General features: G+C 38.4%; 1 protein-coding gene across 1 annotated transcript in view; it reads right to left on the reverse strand.

Annotated features, from left to right (window-relative positions):
• hs6st3b (heparan sulfate 6-O-sulfotransferase 3b) overlaps window positions 1-24,894 on the reverse strand; it is a 64,724-nt gene extending 39,830 nt beyond the window's left edge. The window contains exon 1 of the mRNA XM_017469322.3: window positions 24,046-24,894. Coding sequence (XP_017324811.1) covers window positions 24,046-24,614 — 569 coding nt within the window. The 5' untranslated portion in view covers window positions 24,615-24,894. The remainder of the gene's footprint in view (window positions 1-24,045) is intronic.
• Between the last annotated feature and the right edge of the window lie 2,457 nt (window positions 24,895-27,351).

Raw genomic sequence — 27,351 nt, forward strand, 5'->3', positions numbered from 1 at the left:
TCAATATTTAATGTTTAGGCAGATACCTTTGATAGGGATGGATGGAGTCTTGTTCATGTTATTTCTCCCGAAGGTATGCCAGAAGGTGGCTTGGCAACATTAAATCGCCCCTAGCAATTTGTGAATGTGTTTGTGCATGGTGTTCTGCTATAATCTGCTGTCCTATCCAGGATGTACACCACCACAACCCCGACCAAGATAAAGCTGTAAATGAAAATGAAGATTGTCTTAAAACTGTTTGAAGAACCGCACCTAAAAGACATTTTATGATTTTTTTTTTTTTTTTTGTATCTTTATGAATGTATTTGCTGTCTCACTCAAATATATTTATTTTATGCTGTTGGCTTAGGTGACTTATCAACTAGAATTAAGTAAAAAATAATAAAACTAATCTCATTAAGCATCACAGAAATGGTTGCAGAATATATATATGGATTTGTGGAATAAAGCCAAGCATCTATAAATAAGTTAGAGTTTGCATTACACACAGTTTCTGACAGTGTTCACAGGGCTATGCGTTTTGGAATTGTGACCACCCTCCCCACCTTTTCTCACTGTTAAATGTCACTCTTCCCTTTCACGCCTGGCATCAATAAAAGCAGCGTGCACAACAGGACACTGCTCTCACTCGCTCCATGTCCATCTGCACAGTTGAATTAAAATTCAGAGAAGACCTGCTCCACACATAGGCGGGGTAATTTGGAGCAGCACTCCGTCCCCGCTGAGCTGACACCTCAAAGTGTGCAATGGCTACGCATGAGTGAGGTACACACTCTAGTCAGTCATGACAAAAGATGGAACAATAGCCAGGGTGAAGGTTAGCATGACAGTCCTGACTATGAACCACTTTGTTTAAACAGGAGAAACTGAGCAGAAGTAGTTTGGAAAAACCAGGATAAAAACCTGAATGCTCAAACTGTGCAATTGGCTATGAGTATCGGTGATAGTTTAAGAAATATTCATTCTAAAAAGCAATAAAGAAAGTAAGCCAACATAAATTCATAAATTAAGACAAATAAGAATAAAAGGTACAAAAGGAAGACAGGTCGTATAATCCCCAGTGTGCTGCGGATCATTCGCTTGCTGTGGACACATGCCCTTCTGCACAGCACCAGGGAGGGTGTGACCGATTTCTGACCAAGAGTCTTTGCTTTAAATTAAAAAAAAAAAAAAAGCAATTAAGCTTTGCAGTTTCTTTGTGTGATATGCTTGTTGTACACAATCATCTGGGTAGTATACATACTTTGGTAATGTAATGTTCTACAAAGAAAGGACTGCTTCATTGGTCATACTGAAATCGATCTAACTGCACTTAAAATTCAGAAATTAGAAAAGATGAGAATTTAAAAATGGGTCTGATTGAGTATTGATGTCATTTATAGAATTAAATCTTAGAGTTTATTTACACCAACAGCATCATGTGGTAGGAAAATAGAATGCTCAAGATACTCCATTTCTCCATTGTGTCTTTGTCGATATCAAACACCAGTCCCTAACTGTGAAGATTTATTCCTGTCTTCCTGGGTGCCTTATCCAAATGGAGCAAAAAGATTTCATCTCAATTAAAACCGTTGCAATTTTTCAGATGGTTGACCACAGACCATTAAAGTGGCTTTTAGATAGTGCCCCCAGAGTGGAGCAGACAATCGCCCATCGCAGCGAACACACTCGTGCTACACTTTGGGCCAGGAGCAACACAATAGACACATAAAATGCACTTAAAAACTTTAATAACCACATTATTTCAGTAATCAGAACAGAAATACACCATAGTACGCATATAGAGACAATAATGGTTGAATACATCAATGAAAATAAAAATTATTAAATGTTTGGCATGATTGCATCATGCAATCCCAAAGGTGTTCTATAGGATTCAGATCTGGTCACTGGGAAGGCCACTGAAGAACACTGATTGTCATGTTCTTGAAAGCAATTCGAGATGACTTTTGTTTTGTGACATGGTGCATTATCATGCTGGAAGTAGCCATTAGAAGATGGGTAAATTGTGTCTGTGAAGGAATGCACATGGTCAGCAACAATACTCAAATAGGTTGTGGCATTCAAACAATGATTGATCGGTATTAATGGTCCCAGTGTGCCATGAAAACATTCCCCACACCATTACACCACCTCCACCAGCCTGGACTGTTGATACAAGGCAGGTTGGGTCCATGGATTCATGCTGTTAGTGACCCTACCATTTGTGTGCTTTAGCAGAAATCGAGATTCATCAGACCAGGCTACATTTTTTCAGCCTTCAACTGTCCAGTTTTGGTGAGCCTGTGCCCACTGCAGAATCAGATTCCTGTTCTTGACTGGCAGAAGTGGAACATGGTCTTCTGCTGTTGTAGCACATCCGCATCAAGGTTCGACGTGTTGTGCATTCTGAGATGCTTTTCTGCTCACCACACTTGTGCAGAGTGGTTATCTGAGTCATTGCCTTTCTGTCAGCACAAACCAGTCTGGCCATTCTCCGTTGACCTCTCTCATCAACGAGGTGTTTCTGTCCACCGCACTGCCACTCACTGGATGTTTTTTCTTTATTGCACAATATTGAGTAACCTCTAGAGACGGCTGTGTGTGAAAATCCCAGGAGATCAGCAGTTATAGAAATACTCAAACCAGCCCATCTGGCATCAACAATCATACCACAGTCAAAATCACTGAGATCACACTTTTTCCACATTCTGATGGTTGATGTGAACATTACCCGAAGCTGCTGGCCCGAATCTGCATGATTTTATGCATTGTATTACTTTCACATGATCGGCTGATTGGAAAATTGCATGAATGAGTAGGTGCACAAGTGTTCCTAATAAAATGCTCAGTGAGTGTAATAAACGAATTTTTAGTATGCCCTGAGATGAGAAGTGGGGTCTCATTAGGGGGAAAATTCCCACCTCACACCTCGAGTTCCAGGGATAGGCTCCGAATCCATAGTGATCCTCATCAGGATAAATTGGTTACTGTAGATTTATTAATAAATTTACTAAAGAGATGGATATCCCATGCTAAAATCACATACGGTATTGTCCAATAGGAAAAGTATTTACCCCAGCCCTCTCTAAGTAGGCATTATTGTCTGCTGAACTGTTATGTCGCTACCAAAGAAATCATGAGAAATATTCCTGGCACATAGATAATATGGGCAGAAATACTGTATAAATCTAATATAAATATAAACTAATATAAATCACTATGTATATAAAACATATAGAATAAATTCTGGCACAAAAAGGACAAACCAGCTTAAATGGTGTCAGATTTTTAAATAAATGGAATGACATTTCTGTCAATGGTGAGTACTTTCAGACACAAATTTATCACACCTTGTTTGAAAAAGCTATGACAAGAATAAAACAAAATAACCACCAAGGCAAGTTACTGGAAGACATATGATGCTAGTAGAATAAGTAGTGGTGGTCCATCACAAAATGTGCCTCTGGTCAATATCTGAGCTCTAGGGACCATTACTCACCCTGTCATGCCATAGAGCTTCCAGGATCATATCACACACACACACCCACACACACACACACACACACTCATGAAGAATGATGAACCCATACTTGTAAATAATCTCCAGACCAGAAAGTGTCAAACGCTGGGTGTGGCACCCTGACCTGCTTTTAGTCATCTGGAGAAACAGCAGATGAGACACTGAGATTGTCTAACATTTATTGCTAGTACAACCCCAATTCCAAAAAGTTGGAACACTGGGTAAAATGTAAATATAAACAGAATGCAATGATTTGCTAATCTCATAAACCCATATGTTATTCACAATAGAACATAGAAAACAGATCAAATGTTTAAACTGGGTAAATGTACCATTTTAAGGAAAAAATAAGATACATTTTAATTTGATGGCTGCAACACGTCTCAAAAAGTTGGGATGGGGGCAACAAAAGGCTGGAAATGTGAGGGTTACTAAAAAGAAACAGCTGGAGGAACATTTTCCAACTAATTAGGTTAATTGGCAACAGGTTAGTAACATGATTGGGTATAAAAAAAAAAAGAGTATCTTAGAGAGACAGAGTCTCTCAGAAGTAAAGATGGGACGGAATCTGGATGGAAGCATATGTTGCTCTAAAACATTAAAACGTATATAGACCTGTCAGTATTGATGGTGCCTTTCCAGATGTGCAAGCTGCCAATTCCATAGGCACTAATGCAGCCCCATACCATCAGAGATGCAGGCTTTTGAACTGAGTGCTGATAAAAAGCCGGATGGTCCCTCTCCTCTTTAGTCCTCTTTAGTTTAAAGGACGAGGTGTTCATAGTTTCCAAAAAGAATTTCAGATTTCGATTTGTCTGACCACAGAACAGTTTTCCACTTTGCCTCAGCCCATTTTAAATAAACTTTGAGTTCTGGAGGTGTTTCTGAGCCCATGCAGTAATATTCATTTCAGAATCCTGCCAGTTTTTAATGCAGTGCCGCCTGAGGCCCCGAAGATCACAGGCATGCACTGTTCACTTTCACCCTTGTCCCTTGCGTACAGAGATTTCTCCAGATTCTCTGAACCTTTTGATGATATTATGCACAGTAGATGATGAGATATTCATATTCTTCACAATTTTACGTTGTGGAACATTATTCTGAAATTGTTCCACAAATTGTAGACTTAGTTTTTCACAGATTGGTGAACCTCTGCCCATCTTTACTTCTGAAAGACTCTGCCTCTCTAAGATACTCTTTTAATACCCAATCCTGTTACTGACTTGTTGCCAATATTCTTTTTAGTAACACTTACTTTTCCAGCCTTTTGTTGCCCCGGCCCAACTTTTTTTTAGATGTGTTGCAACTATCAAATTCAAAATTACCTTATTTTTTTTCTTTAAATGGTACATTTACTCAGTTTAAACATTTTATATGTTTTCTATGTTTTATAAGATTTGCATATCATTGCAAGGTCAAGGCTTTATAGTTGCGCTCAGTGATATAAACTGAGGAAAGAAGAAAGCACCTTTATCTGAAAAGTGGATGTTGAAACTAAGTCCCTATGATTTTTGTGCCAGGGGAGATGAAGGTAAATCGGCCCCAGGTTATTTTCAACTGCCAGTTTACACCCAACTCCTCTCTTTCATATGAGATCCAGATTCTACTGAAAGTCAGTGAATTGCATTGGTTCATTCACTAAGGCTTTACCTGCTGCATCACTATATCACCTTTATTAAGCCTTTATTATTAGCTAATTGGCCAAAAAAAAGTTACTCACCAATAGCAGCATCTCTTTGTACAACGTCAATAAGTTGTACGCCTGACTCTAATCAGACTCTGATGCTGACGTTTTGTTTCCAGCATGAGATTGTAGAGTGTATACAAACAAATCCATGTGTCTTGGAACATTGAGACATTGGAACATTTGAATGGCCTGAATGCAAAAATCACCAGATATTAGATCCAAAGAAAACTTTGGAACAGAGGGCGAAACACCAAACTAGACACCCACATGCGCTAGCTGAAATGTACAGCTAGTTAGTGGAAGAGAGTGGGCTAAAATTGACAGGAACTATTACAAGACATTGGTGGAATCTGGCATCCTTACCTGATAGGATTGGTGCTGTTACTAAGGCAAGAGGCAGTGTATCCAAGCATTAGGATAGGGAAGGAAATTACACATCTATTTTTTTTTTTGTCTAGGGAGCTTACATGTTATGGCAAGGCAATGCAGGTTTATTTACAGTATATAAAGCAATTTTATACACCACACATCTCAGAGTGCTTTACAAAAAAATACATGCAGAGTATATTATAGTATACAGGGTGCCCCTAAAGTCTCCATACATAGGGGAAATTAATACTTTTTAGCAGTGGCAAGCAGATCACACACGACACTTTTGGCAAACTTATTAACAAATTATAAAAGACTGGAAGTGTTTTTGAGAAGTGAGAACCGAGAAGTAGATGTCCACAAACATCCACTGATGCAGGCACAACCGGACGTGGTGCTGTCCCCTATGTATGAAGACTTATAATATAGCATAGTATAGTATAATATAATATAGCATAGTATACTATAGTATAGTATAGTATACATAGCATAGTATCATATAGTATAATATAACATAGTATAGTATAGTATAGTATAGTGTAGTATAGCATAGTATAGTCCAGTATAGTATAGTATAGTATAGTATAGTACAGAGTAGTATATTATAGCATATTATAGTATAGTATAGTATAGCATAGTATAGTCTGGTATAGCATAGAATAGTATAGTATTATATAGCAGAGTATAGTATAGTATAGTATAGTATAGTATAGTATAATATAGCATAGTATAGTATAGTCTGGTATAGTATACTATAGTATAGTATAGTTTAGCATAGTTTAGTCTGGTATAGACTGGTATAGTATAGTATAGCATAGTATGGTATAGTATAGTAGACTGTACTTCTATTGTACAACAAGTATAATTGTGATACAAAAGTCATGATCTCTAATGAATGCTGGATGAAGGTTTATCAGGCTACACGAAGCATCATTTTGAACACTCTCTCTACTCCATCACAATGATTGCCTGCCAGCACACCTTTGGGAAATGCAATCCTTGCAAGTCAGACAACTCTACACCAAGCTGCACCTGGAGACTGCCATTAAACTCAATTATTAACTGTGTTTTACTGGGACTTTACTCCTCTGCATTTTCAATGAATGTATATGAGGAAACTTAAGGAGTGATTGATGAAAGTAAAGAAATGCTGAAGTGCCTTCAACCAGAAGATAAAGTCACTGACAAACCAGCTGAAGGAAACTTTTTCATTCAGGCAAGGTAACATGCCTAAGCAGGAAGCCTGTTTTTCTTGGAGGTTTCTCCAAGAAAAAGCTATGAGATGACTAAATCTTGCCAAGCACAACCCTTTTCAATCACTGAGGTGAAAGTTCTACTTTCCTTGTAACTAAATAACTATTTTAGCCAGTGATTACACTGCTGTATGCATCACTTTAAATCTAGCAAATGTGTCTGAGCGTACAACAGCAATAAAGCTCACCCAATCATGGGAGCCAGACAATGCCGTAACCATCTGTTGCTGGGAGTCAAATAGAGCATACAGTAATTGGTCCTGCCTGTTAGGCTTCACCAGCTGCTTGGTAGATGATGGGGAACTGGGTGGGAACTAGCAATGACTTAACAGGCATAAAATGTTTGTTTTTTTTAAAACCCTAGCAATTGAGCTGTTTCTTGTGGATGTCACTCTTTTACATATATTCTCAATCTTTTTAGTGTTTTCATTTTTTTTTTTATTATAGTTGGAATCATTAAAAATGAAATAGCAAAGATGCAATAGCAAAGGATTAGGCTAGTGAAATCTTTCAACTCAGTGTCATCCATTTAAAAATGCATAACCATTTATAAAAATGTAAACAGTACAAAAACAGAGGCTTCTATTTATAAACACAGGGGATGAAGAAGCAATCTGTCCTGCAATCTATTCGCCAAGATTATGCTCGCTGCTTCAGCATTCAGTCGTCAGCCTACCAAAAGGCACTTCAACCCTTCAAAAGGTTTTGATATGTACATCCTGAAGAGAAACGACCGGAGAAAAAAAAAAACAGCGTTTCAGCATGTGTTGAATATGTAAGTATATGTATGATGCAGAAAAAGTGCAGCGACAGCCTTGAAACACAATGTGTGCAAATTCTGCTCATCTGTGCTGGTGCTGACACATGTCCGTCAGTGTTCCTGGGATCGTGTTTGTTCCGAAAGCCAGGCACCAGAGGCAGAACTGCAGATTGATGGTACTACATAATTTCAGAGCTGAAATTCTGTCAGTCCTTTGTCCTGAGGGGGCAGAACAATAACGGCAGAGGAGCTGTGAACAATACAGTGCCAAGACATGTAGGAGGCTCCTGGCCTGCTGAGGAGATTAAGCTTCATGAAGGTGAATCTGCTGGCTCCTCGCTGCATGACGCCCTGCCTGCCTGCCTGCTACATAACTTACCTGTCAGGCAGCCTAAGCCAAATAAGGAAATATGGCATTTCACTTTGTGACCATGATGAATCATGCCCAGAGTGACTTATTTCATACATAGATAGCTTAAGTTAAGCCGAAAATGCTCACAATTGAAAAATAACAGCCAGCAAGCTTCTGAGCTGACATTTTCCCTGTCACTGTTTGATTCGTCAATCCATCAAATAAACATCGGAGCTGTGGAGAGAGAGAGAGAGAGAGAGAGGGAGAGAGAGAGAGAGAGAGAGAGAGAGAGAGATGTATACTCTTAAGCAATTATACTGATTTCTCATGCACTGTGATCACTGTAATACATTAAAAGTCTTTCTAGCTTTTATTTTAGCAAAGTTCTTTTAGTCACCCGAAATATTTTCAGCCAAATTTGTATTGCACACACACCTTCTCACTTTCTCATGCCCTGCCTTTAGTGCTTTATGTTTACGCTCTAAAAGGACAATCTCTAAATCACCAAAAGATGTAATAAATGTACATAGTCGTACATAAATAAAATTGTAAAAGTGTGAAATTGTTTTTCGCTGCTAAAGATGGTGTGAAGCAGATTATCCAGGCAAAGCTCTTGGGCATGGGGCTTTAATTCTCCTGCAATATGTGTTGTTGTTGTTGTTGTTGGGTTTTTTTAAACAAAAAGAAAGTAAAACAGAGATGACAGATCATGAGAGACACTAATATTTCAACCCATTAAACAACATGTTTGCTTGTAATGCGATTAGACGGAATTGCTATATTGTTGTAGTGATCCATGAGCATTCAGTTCTGCTGATAAAACCCCAAAGTGATAATAGTGTTTTATAGCATTCCATGTTTTAAATGATTGTGGATTCTGGCCTGTTGGCATGCAAAATATGTCAATGTGTGCACTTTTATTCAATCACAGAATTTGTGACAGTACGACTAAAATATAAAGAGAAAAGTGTTCTGTCAGCCAGATGGCTATTTGTGCCACTAAAAATCGGCATAAAATTCAGTAAAATGTATATGTATGTCACTGCACTGCACGCACTAGGTTCTTAAATGGATTTAGAGACGCTGATCTCTTACCCCACCCTTTTTATACATTTGCATTGTGCCACTTTACCAAGTGTTTTAGTGGTAATGAATATTTTTTTTAAAAATGCAATGCACTGTTCTTATCTCTCTTTTTTGCATTCACTATGATAATGAAAATTGAGCCCTTTGTATGAAATAAAAAAAATATATATCAATCCTATAATGCACACAGTACCGGGGCTGCAAATATTTATATTTATAAATATACAATAGAGATAGAAATGTAACAAACCATGCCAGCAAAATGTAACTCACAGCATAACAGAGCCACCATTTTTTCCCCCTTTAATTTGTCACCAATCTGTAAGTACTAGTATCAATGATGATGCAAATGATGGAAATCCTATACTATGGCCTTAATCACAGTCACAGAATCTCAACCAAAGTTAACACCTGTGGGAGACTTTGGAGCGACATGTTAGACAAAAACAACTGAGGGAATATGATTAGGAAGATTGGTGTTCGACTCTTGCAGTGCAGGACTAGAAGCTTCACAGGACCAGCAGTTACCACAGCATGGGGCAGGTGATTGATGAGAAAAGAAACTGCGGGTAGAGCTTATTTCATGTAGCGGTTAGTATCACACAAAATAACAAGCGTAACTGCCTTTTATACTTTTGTGCTTCACAGAAACAAGTGATACATTCCTCTATTATTATGAAGACAATCAATAATACCATTTTGGCTTAACCCAGTTTTACACAGACGTCTATCTGGCCTTAGCTCAAGGCAAATGTGGTTGAATGGAGTCACTGCCATATTCAGAGCTACTATCAGCTGGCAGATTTATCTCTAGTGCTCATGGCTGTACCTAACTATGAGGATACCAAGGTTCACACTTAGGAATTTCTGTTTTTTAACCTCCACATATCTCCTGTTGTCAAATTCAATATGGAAATAGCAATGTGGAATGCGGTGGGGAAAAAAGTTGCAAATCAAAGCCCAGTCAGCAGTGATGACTGGTTCTCAACTTACTGTTACTTACTTTGGGTTTCCCCATATTTTTAGCTCTCACAAAACACTTATTTTCCAGACATGAACTTCTTGTTGAGAGTTATGCAACACACATATTATAAGCTAACATCTGACATAGCTTTGATAGGTGTGAGAACGCATCATATACTGTAACTGTGAGTGTTTGTGAGAACAGTTGGTGGGTTGTAAAAACGCATACTCATTAAAATGCTCATTGTAAAATGCATAGCCAAACACAGCTACAGTAAAATTATCTGTTGTCATTTTTAATGTATGCTTTTTCAGTAATTAATGAAGAGAGGCAAGACAGAAAAGGAAGATGAGAAGGCAAGCAACATAGAAGAGAGTGTGAGAGAACGGTAAACTTGACTCCGAGCAGTTTATATAATAATGTAAGTATAACATGGATAAGAAAGTAGCAATTTGTTTCGTATTTGTGGTATATTAGGGCATAGGGCAGCATGGGTAATGCAGTGGGTAATGAAAAGGCCTCACAGCTCCAGGGTTACTGTCTGAATAGGTGAAAACAGTACAGTAGGTGGATTAGCTAAAATGAAATGGCTGTAAATTTGTGTGTGTGTGTGTGTGTGTGTGTGTGTGTGGGTGGGTGGGTGGACGGTTGCATTATGCCCTGCGATGGACTGGCATCCCATGGAGGATATAGTCTAGCCCCCCACCCAGAGTTCCCAGGATAGGACAGGCTCTGGATAAAGTGATTAATGAAAGTGGGTGACTTTGGTATGTTACATTTCTCTAACGTGGACCTCACAATTTTTTTTTTCTGCTCACGGCCCTGCTAATATGCTAAGGTATTACTAAGTCACAATCAGTACTTCACTGCAATACTATACAATTTGTAGTATTACTATAAGGTAAGTAGAATTTGCATATGCTCAATTTATGACACATAGTAAGATATGTACAACATTAATGCGTATATTTGTCTGTATCTATGGCAGGAATGAAGTATTGTTGCTAGTAATCCCACAACATGAATAAACCACTATTCTTCATCTAGACACAGTCATACAGATTTTGAGTGCAGACAGTAACCATTCTTTCATATCTGGGAATGTGTTTATGTTCCCTTGCTGTTAAAAGTCTCTCAGCTATTAATACTTTATTTACAATGTGTAATTTTCATCTTTAAACATGTTAAGATTAGATGACAAAAAAATCACCAAATGCCTATCTGGAAGATTTTCTCCAAAATATACTGTAGGCCAAAGACTTTGAAGGTAGATGTGTTGTTGTAATAAAGCATGCTGTGAGACCCAGAATATCAGGACTCTACCATCATGAATATAACTACTATTATATAATTCTGAGTGTGTAGGAATATGTAGTTTTTAGCCACATTTAGCTGGATATAGTTTATAAATAAAGTGTCAGCATGCCTTCATACATCATTTATTTACCAAAGAGCCTTAAAATATCTATAACTACTTTTCATCTTAAATAATTCCTCTCTGCTTACTTTTGATTCAGTATATTAGTCAGATACATATTTAGATTCAGTTGCCCTGTTTGGAACTAATAACTGAGAATGCAAAAGACTAGATAATACAATCATTATAATGTCCTGGTCCAAAATGATAAAAAGTTAGGTTGCTTTAAACAGTGCTAGAAACCTGATCTCATGTAACAACTGCAGAATTGTGATTAAATCGAATTATTTTGTTCCATTTTATACATTAAAGCTGTTAGAAAAGCTATGATCTTTAATTACATCCCTCATCCTAACCTTAACCGTTCATAAAATTCACATTTGCATTGTCATCCATGTTATTTCCTTGACTATAACCCTATAGGAAGAGCTATGAGGCAATTGGATGGCTGCCATTTGAACACTATTATGCTACTGTACATCTCTCACCTTCAAACCTGGATCCTCAGTTTTGTTTTATTTTTGTTTTTGTTTTTTTTTATGAATGCACCGGCAATAAACAGTTAATGTCAGGCATACGACTGAACAACCTATACACAAATATACAATAAAGGATCTTAATGTGTGATGCAATGTAAACAGAACTTTAAGCCAGGCTCTTGAAACCATGTTCAACTATAGACCTTATCGAAAAATAATTATGTTCTTCATATGTCTGAAAAGGATTATTTTGATTCATTTATATAATAGAACTTATTTCCTGAGAACTACGTCTTCTTCTTATATGATCCCCAATCATCCAAGTAAAAATACAACTAGAGCTGGAGCTCGAGCTGAATCAGATTATTGAAGATATTTGCCAGACCAGCAAGTTTTGACAGTAGTGTCAGAAGTGCTATGCGAAAGCTCTGGCAAGCCCTGTATCATTAGCCTGAGTGGCTTTCTCAATTTGAGCCTCATTTTATTAAGGGTTCTTTTTTCTTTAGGAAAATGAGATCAGCAAATTTTTATATCTCAAGAAAGGTAACATAATTTATCATGTATAATGTAATGTATAATGACAGGAGGGAAGACTGGTGGTGAGTAAAGTCCACTGTTGTCGAATGTACCACAATAAAACAAGCACATCTCCACTCATCTCCACTCTACTCCACCACCCCCCCACCCCCCACCCCCCCAGAGAAAGTACTGCATGTCACCAATGTGAAACAGACTGCAAACAAAAGTATAACTTTTGCCTAAGAAAAAAAATTCACTTTACCAGCTGGAGTAGCAAAATAAAGAGCCAATATGGAATCAACTCAATTAGTTAACTGAATACTTGTCAAAACACAAGTCAATCTCCTTTTGCTCACAAAATAAACTGAAATTAGGGGGGTTTTTTTGCTCTTTTTAATCACATATTAAGCCCCCACTGACTTCCTTTGTCAGGAAGGGAACAATTGTTTGAGCAATGTAACAACACTCCCTCGCAGGTAGCACTTAATTATCACGCCAACTGGGTAACAGCTTTGCCACAGCAGCAATGACGAGCTGGATTAATGATACATGAAAAGCAATCTCTAGACCCCACTGCATCCAGCCCACAAGGGCATACTCAGCCCAGACACCTAATAAGGATCTCATAATGTTGAGATACCGTAGGGGTTCAGCCAGGGCCTCACGGCTGTAAATCCCTCACATTAAACTCCTGCAACTGTAGATGGGAACCTATTTCTATTGATCATTGCGAGTGGATGAAAAGCCTATGTTTGAAAATGTAAGCACATTATATCCTACAATCATCGGAGTATAAAGAGCATGGTGAAGAAGAAGATGATGATGAAGAGGAAGATGTACAAAGAAAATGAAATGAAATTACACTGTGAATGTGGATTAAATTACAGCCTTATCCACATAGTCATAAAGGGGAAAAAATGCAGTGAAGCTGCGAGTACATTTCATAACTGGGAATGAAATGAAGGGGACAGGCTGCAATCTGATCGAAGCCCACACAGACATAGAGTCAGACAGTAATTGCAGAGGCCTCTGTGTTGAGTATAATGAATAAAATATGATGCAGGGGTATTACTGTGCCAGGAGCATGTCATCACTCGCTCAATAATGGGGCATGGCTTCTGCTGAAGGTTGCTCATTACTCTGATTGTCTGAAATACGGAGCTTGTGAATTTACTTGTGTTCTGATTGTCGGTGTTAGCCGAGGCCAACGCAGGGTTGGTGGGTGCTTTTGTGCTTTAGCAGGGAAACAGGCTGTTAAACTCACTGACTGTTCTGGCTGTCGCCCTTATAGTTATTACGGGTTGAAGGTGTCTGTCTAAGAGCAGTAGTGCTTCTGGCACAGATGTACCAACGTTGTTCAAATGGGGAGGAATACTATCATTTTGACTCTGATAGAGATACCAAGTATCATCTAGTAACTATTCACACTGCCTACTAACCAAGCAGCAAAAGCAGTTATCATTATCCAGCACTCATCACACTGAGCCTTATTCCTCCAAATTGTGTAGCACAAGAACAGATTTGACAAATAAATGGTGTATATGTACAACGACTTACAACGTCAAAACGATCAGTCATTTCAGCACAAATGACAATCAGCTTCAGCGCTATGGAAACAAGCTACCGCCCACAAGCATGCATATGGTACACCCCATTTTACCCCCATGTACGTCTAATGTACAGTACATGAAACATGCCCTAATTTAAGCAAGTGCTGTGATAAAGAGCCAATAAAATGAAAGCATTTAGCAAGCTACCAAGATTTGATAGAAGACGTAAAAGGACAACAGGGTAATAAATTCTGTGAAGCTAAGTTAGAAGTACTTGTGTATGTGGTTGCTGAAAATAAATATGTTCTTTTTTTATATCCTTAAAAATGGAAAGATAGTGAGGACAAAATGAAAGCATGACATAAAAAATGTACTATTTCAAGAGAAGAAAAGATGGTTCCAATGGGTTTTTTTTCTTTTGCAATCCTGTTTTTCCTGAATTCAGTTATGGAAAGGAACTGTTCATTTTTATAGAGCTGTTTAAACTCAAATTCAATCTGAGATAGTTATGTAAACTCTGTTTTATAGATTATAGGACTGTTGTATTTATTGCAGAATTTGAATAGAAATTGAAGTGTCATTTATAAATATGGACGAGTTTCCATCCTGAACAATAAACAAATTCTTATATCCTGGTAAAAGAAATGAATCATTTTCTGGCATCCAGATGAATCCAAAATGAATAAAGTCGCATCAGGAACGTTTTACTGTTGATTATGAAATTCTGTAATTAACCTGAAAAAAACATGTGATGATATCCAGGGCATCTCTGAATAGCCCATCTGTCCAATACTATACATCCAGGTCCGTGCTTTCCAATGCCTTTTGCACACAAATACAAATATTACTCAAACTGAAGGACCAATAAATTGATGAATATCTACTCAATTTCACTGCTAAACCAAAGGACTCAACTCAACTCCAAAGGACTCAACTAAACTCCATTGTTATTTTTATTGTTATTATTATACTGCTCGGTCCCTCCAGGATTTAGCGATTTCGCCAAAGCAAAATCAAGTAAACTCCGCAATATTCATTCATTTAACGTGCATTCAATCAAAGCCCTCTTTGATTCACGTGCATGGAACATGATTACAACTAAAAGGTATCATTTACCAACAAACACCACTGCGAAAGATTGTGTAAAACAATTTAGTGCAATTGCAATTTCTCCAATTCAAGTAGTTTTCCACAAAAAAAAGCACAAAAATCCCCACAAATTGCATCGCAAATTTAAAAAAAAAAAAAAGAAGCATTTTTGGCTGCAATAATCACAAAAAAAAACTCCTGTACACACTGACTATTCTACTTACTATACTCACAATACTGATATTGCTAATGAAATTGATTCGTTAGCTGCAAACCAAGCATTTTGCTGGTTGATAAAATGTTAACATTTAAGTTTACACACACTCCAACAAAACATGAGTTGGGTTATAAACTGAGGAATAAGTTTAACTGGAATTCGCATATGCTCAATTTGTGATCAACTTTGATGAATAAGGGCCAACGTGTTTCTGTATATGTTCATTTTGCTTGTTAGAGTGTATGCTAAAAAGAAGACTTCATTGGCAATGAAACTGCTTCTGTATTTGTAACCAAAATTTTGCACTCTCTCTTAGTCTCTCATGTTCAGTAACCACTTCTTCCTGGTCAGGGTCGTAGTGGATCCAGAACTTATCCAGGGAACACTGGGCATGAGGTGGGATTACACCCTGGAGGGGACACCAGTCCATCACAGAACCAAATATTTGTTTATTTCACTGCAGACTGCATGAGGTGGACTACATAAGGGACTACAGAAAATTCACTAGCAGTTGTGTCTGTACAAAGTTATTTGTGGTGTTGTAGTACTGAACGTTTACAATATTGTGCAGCATTACATGCAACAAGGTTAATGTAAGAAATACACGACAATTAAATATTCACATATCAACAAAGTACAGTGCGCCCAAAAATTATTCCTCCCCCAGTTATTATTTCTCTTTTTGCTGTATTGCAACATCAAATTAAAGTATATTAGAATGGGATTTGTTTCTGCTCGTTTTGAAGTGACTCTCAATAAAATTAAATTAAATAAAGTGTTTATATGTCCCCAGAATTATTTTTAAAATAAACTGTCTAAAAACTGCATAATTAGGAAGCTTTCAACCCCATTTCTTTTAGCAATCTAAATTAGGACGAGTAGTTCATTTTCGAGAGCTCACACTAAATAAGTTAAACAGGGTAGACCTACGTTTATTTAAATCCACTTCTGTCCAATTGTATGCTTGCACAATAAATATCTCTGACTTTCACAGCTAAAATGGCAGACCAGATCAGTCCTGCTGTCATAAAGACCAAAGAACTGCCCATGAAGCTTTGAGATAAAGACGGAAAAGGTTATTAAAACGTCAGCAAAGCTTTGAACCTTCTTACTAGCACTATGAAATCCATTATAACAAAGTGGAAAGAATATGGCACAGACCAGACACTACCAAGTTCTAGCCAACATGGATGGATATAAGAAGCAAATATAAGCAAATTGTTGAGGAGAATCTGTTTTTGACTGTATTTAAGGCAAAAATATATGTTCCAACAGGACAGTGAGCAAAAGCACAGGGCAAAATCTACAAAGACATGGATTGAAAAAAAAAGAAGGTTTTGATTTGGAATGTCCACGTCAAAGCCCAGATTTAAATCCAATTGAAAATCTTATGGTTTGACCTGAAAATCACTGTCCACAAATATTTCCTATCTAATCTGGGAGAGATTAGATGGGGAAATGTTCATAATCAAAATGTGTTCATAAATTTCATAGAGACACATCCGCTACTTCAATTATGTAGTTTATAGATTCATTTATTTTTTAAAAATTATATAATATAATATTAAAATAATTAATATCTGAAATATTTCATTTCAAATCATTCTGAAGACATCCAAATATTTTATTATATAAAATATATTATATAAAATATTATAAAATATTGATTATATAAAATATTTATTATATTATATTATATTTCTGTAGAGAGTCAGTTCAAAAGGAGCAGAAAAAAAGAATCCCATTCTGATATGCTTACATTTAATGTTGCAAAACAGCAAAAAGAGAAGAAAAAAATCACTGAAGGGTGAATACATTCTTTAGGCACTGAATGGAAATAGGAGCGTAAATAGGACCATATGTGTCATACAGTCTTCAACATTCATAATTCTCTTCCAGTAAACAAACTGAAAACTGGTGGGGTTTTTCGGATCTGTAGTACTAGTTATTAATAAAAAACAGCTCCTAAACCTTTAAGCCTTTTTGCAAGTGTTAAAGATGAGATGAAACTGTGGGTTTTCTTACTAAAAACCGTACTGGTAACCAAGCAAGGATTTGTACATTTGGTTCGATTAATTAGGGCTCACTTTGGCTGATGTTCATTTGAGGCTGACCAGAAAATACATTTCGTATTCTTATACATACCAGGGGACATGACAGATTTAATTAGTGCTGAAAGGGCAAGTGCCAAGGAGCACAATCCCATAGCACAGCACTGTCTGGAGATAAATGAGGTATTCCGTGCGGATATCAGGTTTTAGAGTCAGTTGTCTATGCTTTGCATGATTAATTTTAATTTAGTTAGAACAATCCCTTACAATTATTAAGCTCTGTGTGACAGCTGAAATAACAATGCCATTTGCTCATACTAAACATGCATTAGCATCACTCCTGCATTGGAGAAGTAGCAAGTAAATGATGTGTACATTGGGATGAGTGCTAATTTGTTTGGAGAGGAAATACCTCCTAACATCAGGTGGCTAATTATAATGTATTAATATAGATGAAGAGTCATCATCTTTTCTTTGTGGTTAATTTATTGGTCTTTGCTTCATGACGAGTCCTGGCAATGGTCAATAAAACAGGTAAATCTCTCACTCCTGTATTAACATACTGCTCTCCAGAGCCCCAATGGAGCAGAAACTCTGAGATGCAGAGAGAGCGAAAGGCGCTCCCTCAGGCCCAGTAGAGACGGGCAAAGCGCATTCCATCCCTGTCTTTCTGTCTCGCTCTCTCGCTCTCTGCTGTACGACTGCCTGCTGATCTGCTCTGACACAACTGACCTTTCTGGCTCCTGCTTCTTGCTCTGGCTGCTCTGAAAAGGCCAAGCCATGCAAGACAGACTGTGCTGCGCTCCCCTTCAGTGCCACCTCGCAGCAGAGACAGCCACTCAGGACACAGCTATGAGCACTCAGGTAGAAAGAAAGCCTTGATCCTATTTCCTCTCAGAACATTATGCAACACTGTGCCTTCACGGAAATCATGTATAACCAACAGAATGTACCATCCCTGTATAATTGAGAGCAAAGGTACAAAAGATGGGGGACGAAATGTCTTGAAGTGAAATGTCTAGAGATGCACACTTACAGAAGAAAGGGATGAAAAATTCATAAAGTCGCCACTTATGTGGTTATACAAGCCCTGCTTATTGTCAAAAGAGATTTATTTGGTTTTGACAATCTTAGAAGAAGGTGGAAACACACTTGGTGAAATACGAAAGGAGGCACATTTATAAGTGGAGAGAGAGAGCAAGAGAGAGAGAGAGAAATGAATTAATGTTGCAGTTGGCAAAGGAGAGTATGGCGCACGCTCCCAGAGGAAGGAGGTACTTGGCACTGCAGATATAAATTATATGCCTGTAGCCTTGCGGTTTTGGTCTCAGGTCGATTTTTCATCTTCAAATAAGGAATTTCTCAGGCTGGGACGCATCTCGGCTGCAGGCCACGCTACCTCCAGCTGTTTGTTGATCTTGACGATTCCACTCATAACAGGTTGTCTTTAGGACAATTACTGACTCCAATTTGTACCCCATCAAGCTGGTTTTCAGCTGAGCAGCTAATTAAACAAGCATTTGTTTGGCAGCAAATAATGGAAGCCAAACAATATAAAAAGATTGCGCTTGGAAAATAGCTAAATTTATTTTAGAGGCATTTCATTCTGCACACAATAATGCATAATTTGATGTTTGTGCCATTTGACAGAACCCAGTGATAGTGCCAAATGTTTTTCATACACTAATTGATATAGAAGAAGAGCTTACTGACTCTCCGGGCCATAATTAGTGTACAGAAGATAACTAGACACAACGATATCTTTTCACGTAACATATACTGCAGTTTCAGGGGGGGAAAAGGTTTCATGTAACATTCTTTAGTATGCCCCTCTAGAGGAGCACTAAAGGATTCTGTATAAAACTCTAGTAATTAGCTAAAAGGTTGCATTTTGTAGAACCCCTACTGAACGTTAATAACTCTTAACCATTCAAACAATCCTTGAGGAACCATTTTTTCTAAGGGTGCTTTCACATAAGCACCATCGAGTAAGTTTTCCCCCTTAGCATCCTTTGCACTTGGCTTTTGCAGAAGAAAAAAAGTCAGAGTGTCTGAACGACGTGGTCTCGTACTGCAAATGCTGAATACAATACACATAAACTAGTTATTTAGATGGTTATGTAATCATATATTTAGTACTGGCTCTGTTTTTTCCAGTGATTTAAGTGATTTCTGTGTGCACTTGGCAAATGTTTGTTTATATTTGTATATATGGCCAATAAATAAAAGAGTTTTATGAGTACATTTTCATCTCTTTTGCTTAGTTTATTTATGTGCAGTGTGAAACCAAAACAAACCACACTGCAAACAAACCATCCATCCATCCATTTTCTGACCGCTTATCATACACAGGGTCACAGGGAAGCCTGGAGCCTATCCCAGGGAACTCAGGGAGCAAGGCGGGGGACATCCTGGATGCCAACCCATCACAAAGCACAACCACACACACACATTCACACACTACAGACAATTTTGAAACGCATGTCTTTGGACTGAAGCGCGGGGAGAACATGCAAACTCCACGCACACAGGGTGGAGGCTGGATTCGAACCCCCAACCCTGGAGGTGCAAGGAAACATGCAAACCATTAAGCCTCCATCCACCCCATGCAAACAAACCAAGAGTAAAAATTTTGCTCTGATTAGGTCTCAGCAAACAGACTAATAGTTTTGACAGTGCCCAAACAGTGCATTTTCTAACTGCTTTTGTGTCACCATTTGATCACTCCATTCTACAGTTTTTAGTTTTTAGAGGTTCTACACAATAATACTTTTTAGATTTGGCTTTAATAACTAATCTGCAATCAGGACTCAGCAATTATGAGAAACCATTTATGCTAACACTCCTCACATAGACTTGAGGAAATATTACTATTTTAACCTTGTTAAATCACAATGATGATTTCACCGCATCAACTTGTGACTAAATATTCAGTTTAAAAGTTTAAAACCTAATTACATTTGATTTCAAATGAAAAAGAAAAGACTTACAGAGCTCACGTTCTGGAGACACATTTCTTACGGCCATTTTACTGGATTTCACCATGCTATGTAAAATTTCATCTAGTTAGTGTGATGGGTCCCATTCAAACTTGTCAGCAGCAAATTAGCTGCACTTGAGTTGTAGAAGTACAGATAATTACACCATGAATTTGCTTGTCAAACTGATGAATTGCGCAATCACTAATGGATAACCTGATGATTTAAGTGTTAGTTTTAGTCCAGTGCTCCCCTTAAGGCTGTGGGTGACATATTTCTCAGCCACGATCCTTTCTAAAACTGCTAAAGGGCTGAAAACCAACTGAAAATATTTTCACAGAACAATAACATGGATAACCAAATGGCTTCAATGAAATGTACATGAAACGATCTGCTTAAAAGAATGCATTGGACCAAAACAGAACAGATGGTTTTCCATCACACACTCACAAATAAATGTGAAAATCTGCACATTCTATACACATTGAACCCTCATTATACACAGTAAACAACTAAAATATCCTTTTAATAGCTCATGGATGCAGACCGGTACTGCCTAAATTATAGATGGGAATACGTGTGTGTGTGCGCTCCACAGCTGAGTTTGACTTTATGATGTCTCATTTAAAGTTCATTACCACACGTTCTCTCCATCAGCTAAACAGGGAAAGGTAGCTTGTTGGTGTGGGAAATTTACTACTGAATTAACTGCATATAAAAATTAAAATAACCATTAAATATTCAGGGGATTGTTTTCAGAGTAACAGTCTCTGACTTTTGCAGTAAGACTAAGGCAATGTGTAATCATGTGTAATACAGTGCAATCTATAAAATTACTGTTGTTGACTCCTGGGTCATGAGTATGATATGAAACAATAGTGAATAATTCCCAGTTTAAAGGGGAAAAAATCATTTGCAAATAAAGTTTTAACCAGTTGTGTGCACACTAGGGATGAAACGGTTACTGTTTTCACGATAAACCACGGTATAATTCCCAGACGGTTAGTATTACAGTGTCACATGAATTACCATTAAAGTGCACCTATTATGGTTTTTCAGATATTACCTTTCATGTAGTATGTTATAGAGTTGTTTGTGGATGTAAAAAGTCTGCAAAGTTTCACAAATAAAAGCACACGACAAACGGTGTTATTGACTCCCAAAAGAAGGAACCGATTCTGAACAACTGAAACGAGTCGTTAGTGATTCCAAATTTAATTTCTGCACAAACATAGGTTTGTAACAAAACACAACATAGGATTGTAACAAAAAGTCCCGCCTCTGGTCTTCATTTTTTTCAGACGGAGCTGAAACTCATTATGGTAATGGGCGTTTCAATTTCAACACACGTTGACAACCATAGACCAATCACAACAGACTGGGACATCTGACCAATCAGTGCAGAGTATGCTCTCTGAAAGGAGGAGTTTAGAAGGAATCCTTTAGAACGGATCATTTAACAAGTCGTTTTTAACATGGTGGGGATAATGCTGCAATTTAAATGATGAGCACATTAAAGTGGCCTTGGATGCATGTAAATCTATTGTATGAGACCTCTAAAACAAAATTAGGCCCGTTTCAAAACCATAGTAGGTGTGCTTTAAAACTTTGCGCAATTATCGTGATTTGTAAAACTCGCGGTAAATGCTGTCCACACACTCCCAGCATGAGTCTGATGCAGGCTCAGCATGCAACATTGTTTTTTGAGCGTGAAAACGGACGCTACAATTAAAAACTGAACGGGTCTGCTCAATTCAGCATGAGCCGAGTGAGTCAGAGTCGCAGCACAGATCAGCAGGAGTCAGATTCCATTTATCACCTGACGAAAGTGAGGCGAGCTGACTGACAGGAAGAGCGAGGCGAGCTGACTGACAGGAAGAGCGAGGCGAGCTGACTGACAGGAAGAGCGAGGCGAGCTGACTGACAAGACCATGGCGGAAGATTTGGTTTAATATATGCGAGTTTGTCATTGTACTGTTTTGTTGTTGTTGTGTTTTTCTTTAAGAATAATAATGAACCCACCATTCAAGCAATTGTCGGCTCTGAATTGCCGCTAATTCTAAAGCGATAGCGAAATGCGCGAGGCCGCACATGCATTGATAAACGCTTTTAAAAGCGTGGGGAAAAAGAGGTAAAAACCCCAAAGAAGCACCAAAACCCCTTTCACCGCAACTGTCTTCTGGGAAGTTCTGCAGACAGGTTTACCATCTTCTATTAAGTTTCCCACAGCATTTTTATAAAATCCAAAATATGACCACACTTTGGATTTGGTCCTCTTGGAAGGTTGGAAAATATCCTAAGCACCGTCGCTGCCATCCGCCATGTTCTCTAACTGAAATAAATGATCACAGCAAACCTAGTGACAACCATCCATCACTTTATAGTCAGATATAAAAACCTGTTAAAATGATTTCAGTATATGTATCAGTACTATTTGTACATTCTCAGCACATTTTAACAATACCATGATAATACTGATAAATGTGATAGTTTTGGTCACGATAATCGTGATATGAAATTTTCATACCGTTACATCTCTAGTGTACACTCTCAGTCTAACAAAACAGAAAATAGTAATAATTCACCTGGTTAACTAAAATGCATGAATGATGAATGATTGTGTAATTGTGTCATAATTTTGACTTCTTAAGATTTCTCTTATAAAGCGTCTTTTAGGAGAATGCCATATTAAATTTCTTTGTTGTCCATATAAAAAGAAATATCAGCTCATTTGACCCAAATGGTTTTGATGATATATCATTCATTCTTCAGTAACTGTTGTATCCTGGTCAGGGGTGTGGTGAACCCAGAGCCTATACCAGGAACACTAGCTGTGAGGCAGGGACACACCCTGAATGGGAAGCCACACATTCACACACAAATGAACACTTACATGCAATTTAGCATACCAAACCCATTAACGACATATTTTGCGAGGTGGGAGGAAACTGGAGACACCAGAGAAAATCTGCACAGACATGGACAAGGGGACCGTGCACAGAAAATCAACACAGACAGTAACCAAGAGTTGTGGATCAAACCAAGGACTCTAGAGCTGTTATGGGGGCAATACTACCTGCTGTGAAATAATTCAATGAAATTAATCAAAATGCATTATTAATCAGTGCATACCTGCCTATGGCTAGCATCATGAAAGCACAAAATAAATAAATAAATAAACAAACAAACAAACAAAACTCTGTGGCATTTGGTTATTTAGCGCCTTGGACTCTTTTAACTCCACATTACTCTTCTGGTTATACTGTCATTTTAGAAGGAAAAAAAATTATAGCCTTGACATTACATAGTTACTATCCATCACTTTTATAAGCAGAAAGAATAGTGGGACTAAATCGCTGTAGACCAATTATGAATTTTCAGCCTGAGAAGAGGAGGGTGAGGGATAACACCCTGCCTATTTATAACATCCACTGTCAACCCGACTCTAGATTTGGATTTGGGTATGACTCATGTCTTGGAGTTTCCTAACTTCTCTTGGCATGACTACTTCCACCTCAGACCTGCTTTGGACCAGGAATGTTGAAGCCTGAGTGAGTGGAGAGGACATTCCTTTTAATTCACACTGATCCTATTCAGCCAATCAGTGTATACAATGCAAAATGCAGTTACACTGTATATCGTCCAAATACAATTGAAAGCTGAATTTCTAAATTAGTCAAGCACGAATTGACATCATTCTCTCACACGCACACAAGCGCGCGCGTGCAAACACACACACACACAGACACACACCCGAGTCCACCAGGCTTACTTTTTCCGCTTCGGAGCGCGCTTCTTGTCCATAACAGCTGGCACACAGTTAGTGAGCTCGGTCCAGTCGGCGTGCAGGCCGCAGCTCCAGCCCGTGGAGAAGCGCGAAAAGAGCCACGACTCGTCACGGCCTGGACGCCGGCACGCGCACTTCTTCTGGCCCGTCTGGCAGTCGCACGGTCGCTCCAGGCGCATGTTGCGCACCAAGTGCCGCCCGAATGTAGTGCCGCCGGTCTTCTGGATGTGCAGGAACACAAGCACGTCGTCACCTTTCATGTCGAAGTCGACGCGGCGCGCTAGCTCGCGCTCGCTGAAGTTGAACTTGGACGCTGCGTCTTGCTCCAGCTCGCGCTCCACGTGCGGCGCGTCGTCCGTTACAGCCGCGTGTCGCCCTCTCGGATCGCCGCCGTTCCGCAAATGGCACGACTGACTGCCCGCTGGACAGATGTACTGATAGCCTATCATCACGAAAAGCACAGCCAAGACCGGGATGAACACCAGTTTATTGGGTTTTTCGTTCATGATAACGAGATGGAAGTGTTCACGCGACGAGTATGAATCATTCTCCATCTCACCAGATCTTCCCTGAAGACATCATGCCTTGATAGGGAGGGGAAAACAAACCCATGCTACATGTTGATACAGTCAGGCGAAGTGTCCGTCTTCTGTATCCATCAAAACCTCAATCTCAACGACAAAAGTTTGAAAACGAGCAAAAGAACCGAGCCGTTAAAGATCCGTCTCTGAACGCGTAATTCCTCTGAACGGCTTACAGAAGTGTCTGTGCGCTCGGGAAAATAAAGTGTGAGAGGGATCGATGAGATTTGATTTGCTCCCTTTGGTGAAAACACGGCCACGTTTCTCACATCATCTCGTCCCGCAGCCGCTCGTTCATCCTGAGCGCATCCTGCGTGTCCTGAGCTCAGCGTCTCCTCCGGCCGAGGAGTCCAACACCGCCTCAGACAAGTCTCCAGGGTTGCCAGATTGGCCTGTATCACTCTTATTGGGAAAGCATAATATGGAGGTCTTTTGAAGAATAAATACTAACTTCATGAATGGAATCATTTACTCATTTAATCATTTATAAGTCATTCTCCGAGTGACTTATAAAAATAAAGCAATTTCATCTCCATTTTGGGTTTAAGACACCCCAATAAGTAACCTTACTAAGCGTGGATATGGCATCTTCCCACTTTTGGGTTATTTTTAACTCAGTGCTCTCTGCCTAGCTTGTGTATTAGTATTATTATTATTATTATTATTATTATTATTATTATTATTATTATTATTATCACCTGCCCTATGTGCGTGGAGTTTGCATGTTCTCCCCGTGCTTCGAGGGTTTCCTCCAGGTACTATGGTTTCCTCCCCCAGTACAAAGACATGTGTTGTAGGATGATTTTCATTTCCAAATTGTCCTTTGTGTGTGAATGTGTGTGCGATTGTGCCCTGCGATGGGTTGGCACCCCGTCCAGGGTGACCCCAGCCTTGTGCCCCGCATTCCCTGGGATAGACTCTAGGCTCCCCGCAACCCTGTGTAGAATAAGTGGTATGAAAAATGGATGAATGGATATATGGAATATTATTATTATTATCATCATCATCATCATCATCATTATAGGCATAGAAATATCTATTAAAAAGATACTTTGTTTTTGCTGCAATTCATAGCACATGCATGTGTAATTCTGATTGAATAGAAACTGTTCGTCTACACAGACTGCAGCTAGCCTAACAATAACAAATGTTTAATCATAAATTATATCATGTCTTACCGGTGATTAATGGCAATAACAAAAAGATGTTATCCATGAAAATACACTCATTTTAATTTTTTTTGCATAATTGGGTAACATCTGTGAGGTTATTTCTGTATGTGCGTGACAGCACTGGAGCTAATAATGTTAAAAGTTTGATAACTTTACGTTACCAACTAGGGTGAACATAATTTGCATGAAATCATTCAACTACACAGGCTAACTTTTTTTTAAGGAAAGATATCAAATCAGCAAGTCCTGTTCTGTTACAAGCTGGACCATTAACATTTCAAATCTGTTACGAGACCAGAATATCTAAACCAACATATGGGGTTATTACCAAATGAACCCAATAATGAGACACATAAGCCAATTAAACTATGCAATATGTGTAAGTCTGCATTTGGGTTAAAACAATACCAAAAAAATTTTTTACAATGTATCAGAGTTGATTCAATTCTTGATTCGACTGTTCTTGACAACAGCCAGGTTTTCACTGTATGAATTTCAGCCTGATTTGTCTGTTGCAGAAAAAAATGTGCATCATAAAATAACGACAGTATTGATGACAGTGGTTGTTTATGATTATTACTTGTTACACTGTATGAGATGATCCCAATAAAATCTTGGCACTGTGCAATGACATGTTCTCCATGTCAGATTATACAAGAACTACAATTAAAGAAAATTACTATATTCTGTCATACCTGATGTGCTGGAAAGTATGAAATAGTTTCATGTCATAATGGTGAATAAACTTCATGTGTTGGTCATCATTTGTGTTCTATTTACAGTGGTGTGATTTCTGATCTTTTCTGTTTTTGTGTATATCTCATAATAAATAGTTTTAGATCTTCAAGCGAAATACATCATAAAACAAAGGCAACCTGAGTAAACACACAATGGAGTTTCTATTTATATATTTTTTTTTATTGAGGCAAAAGAAAAAGTTATCTAACACCTATCACCAATGTGAAAAACTAATTGCCCCTTAAACTTAAAATCTGGTTGTTCCATCTTTAGCAGCAATAACTGTAATCAAACGCATCCGATAACTGGAGATAAGTCTTTCACTTACTTCTAGGACTAGGATTTACTCCTATGCTTTGGATCATTGTCTTGCTGCATAATCCAGTTGAGCTTGAGTTTCAATTTACAGACTGAAGACTGGCCATTCTCCTTTAAGATTTTCTGGTAGAGAGCAGAATTCATGCTTCCCTCAATTACTGTTGCCCAGGCCCTGAAGCAGCAAAGCATCCCCACACCATCACACTGCCACCACCATGCTTGATCACAGGTATAATGCTATTTTTGTAGAATTCTGTGTTTGGTTTACACCAGATGTAACAGGACTCCTGTCTTCCAAACAGTTCCATTTTTGACTCATCAATCCACAGAACATTCTCCCTAAAGGTTTGAGGATCATCGAGCTGTGTTGTGACAAAATCTAGATGAGCCTTATTGTTCTTCTGGGTTATCAGTGGTTTTCACCTCGCCACTCTTCCATGGATGCCATTTTTGCCCAGTGTCTTTCTGATAGTGAAGTCATG

Source organism: Ictalurus punctatus, chromosome 6 (assembly GCF_001660625.3).
Source record: "Ictalurus punctatus breed USDA103 chromosome 6, Coco_2.0, whole genome shotgun sequence".
Lineage (NCBI taxonomy): Eukaryota > Metazoa > Chordata > Actinopteri > Siluriformes > Ictaluridae > Ictalurus > Ictalurus punctatus.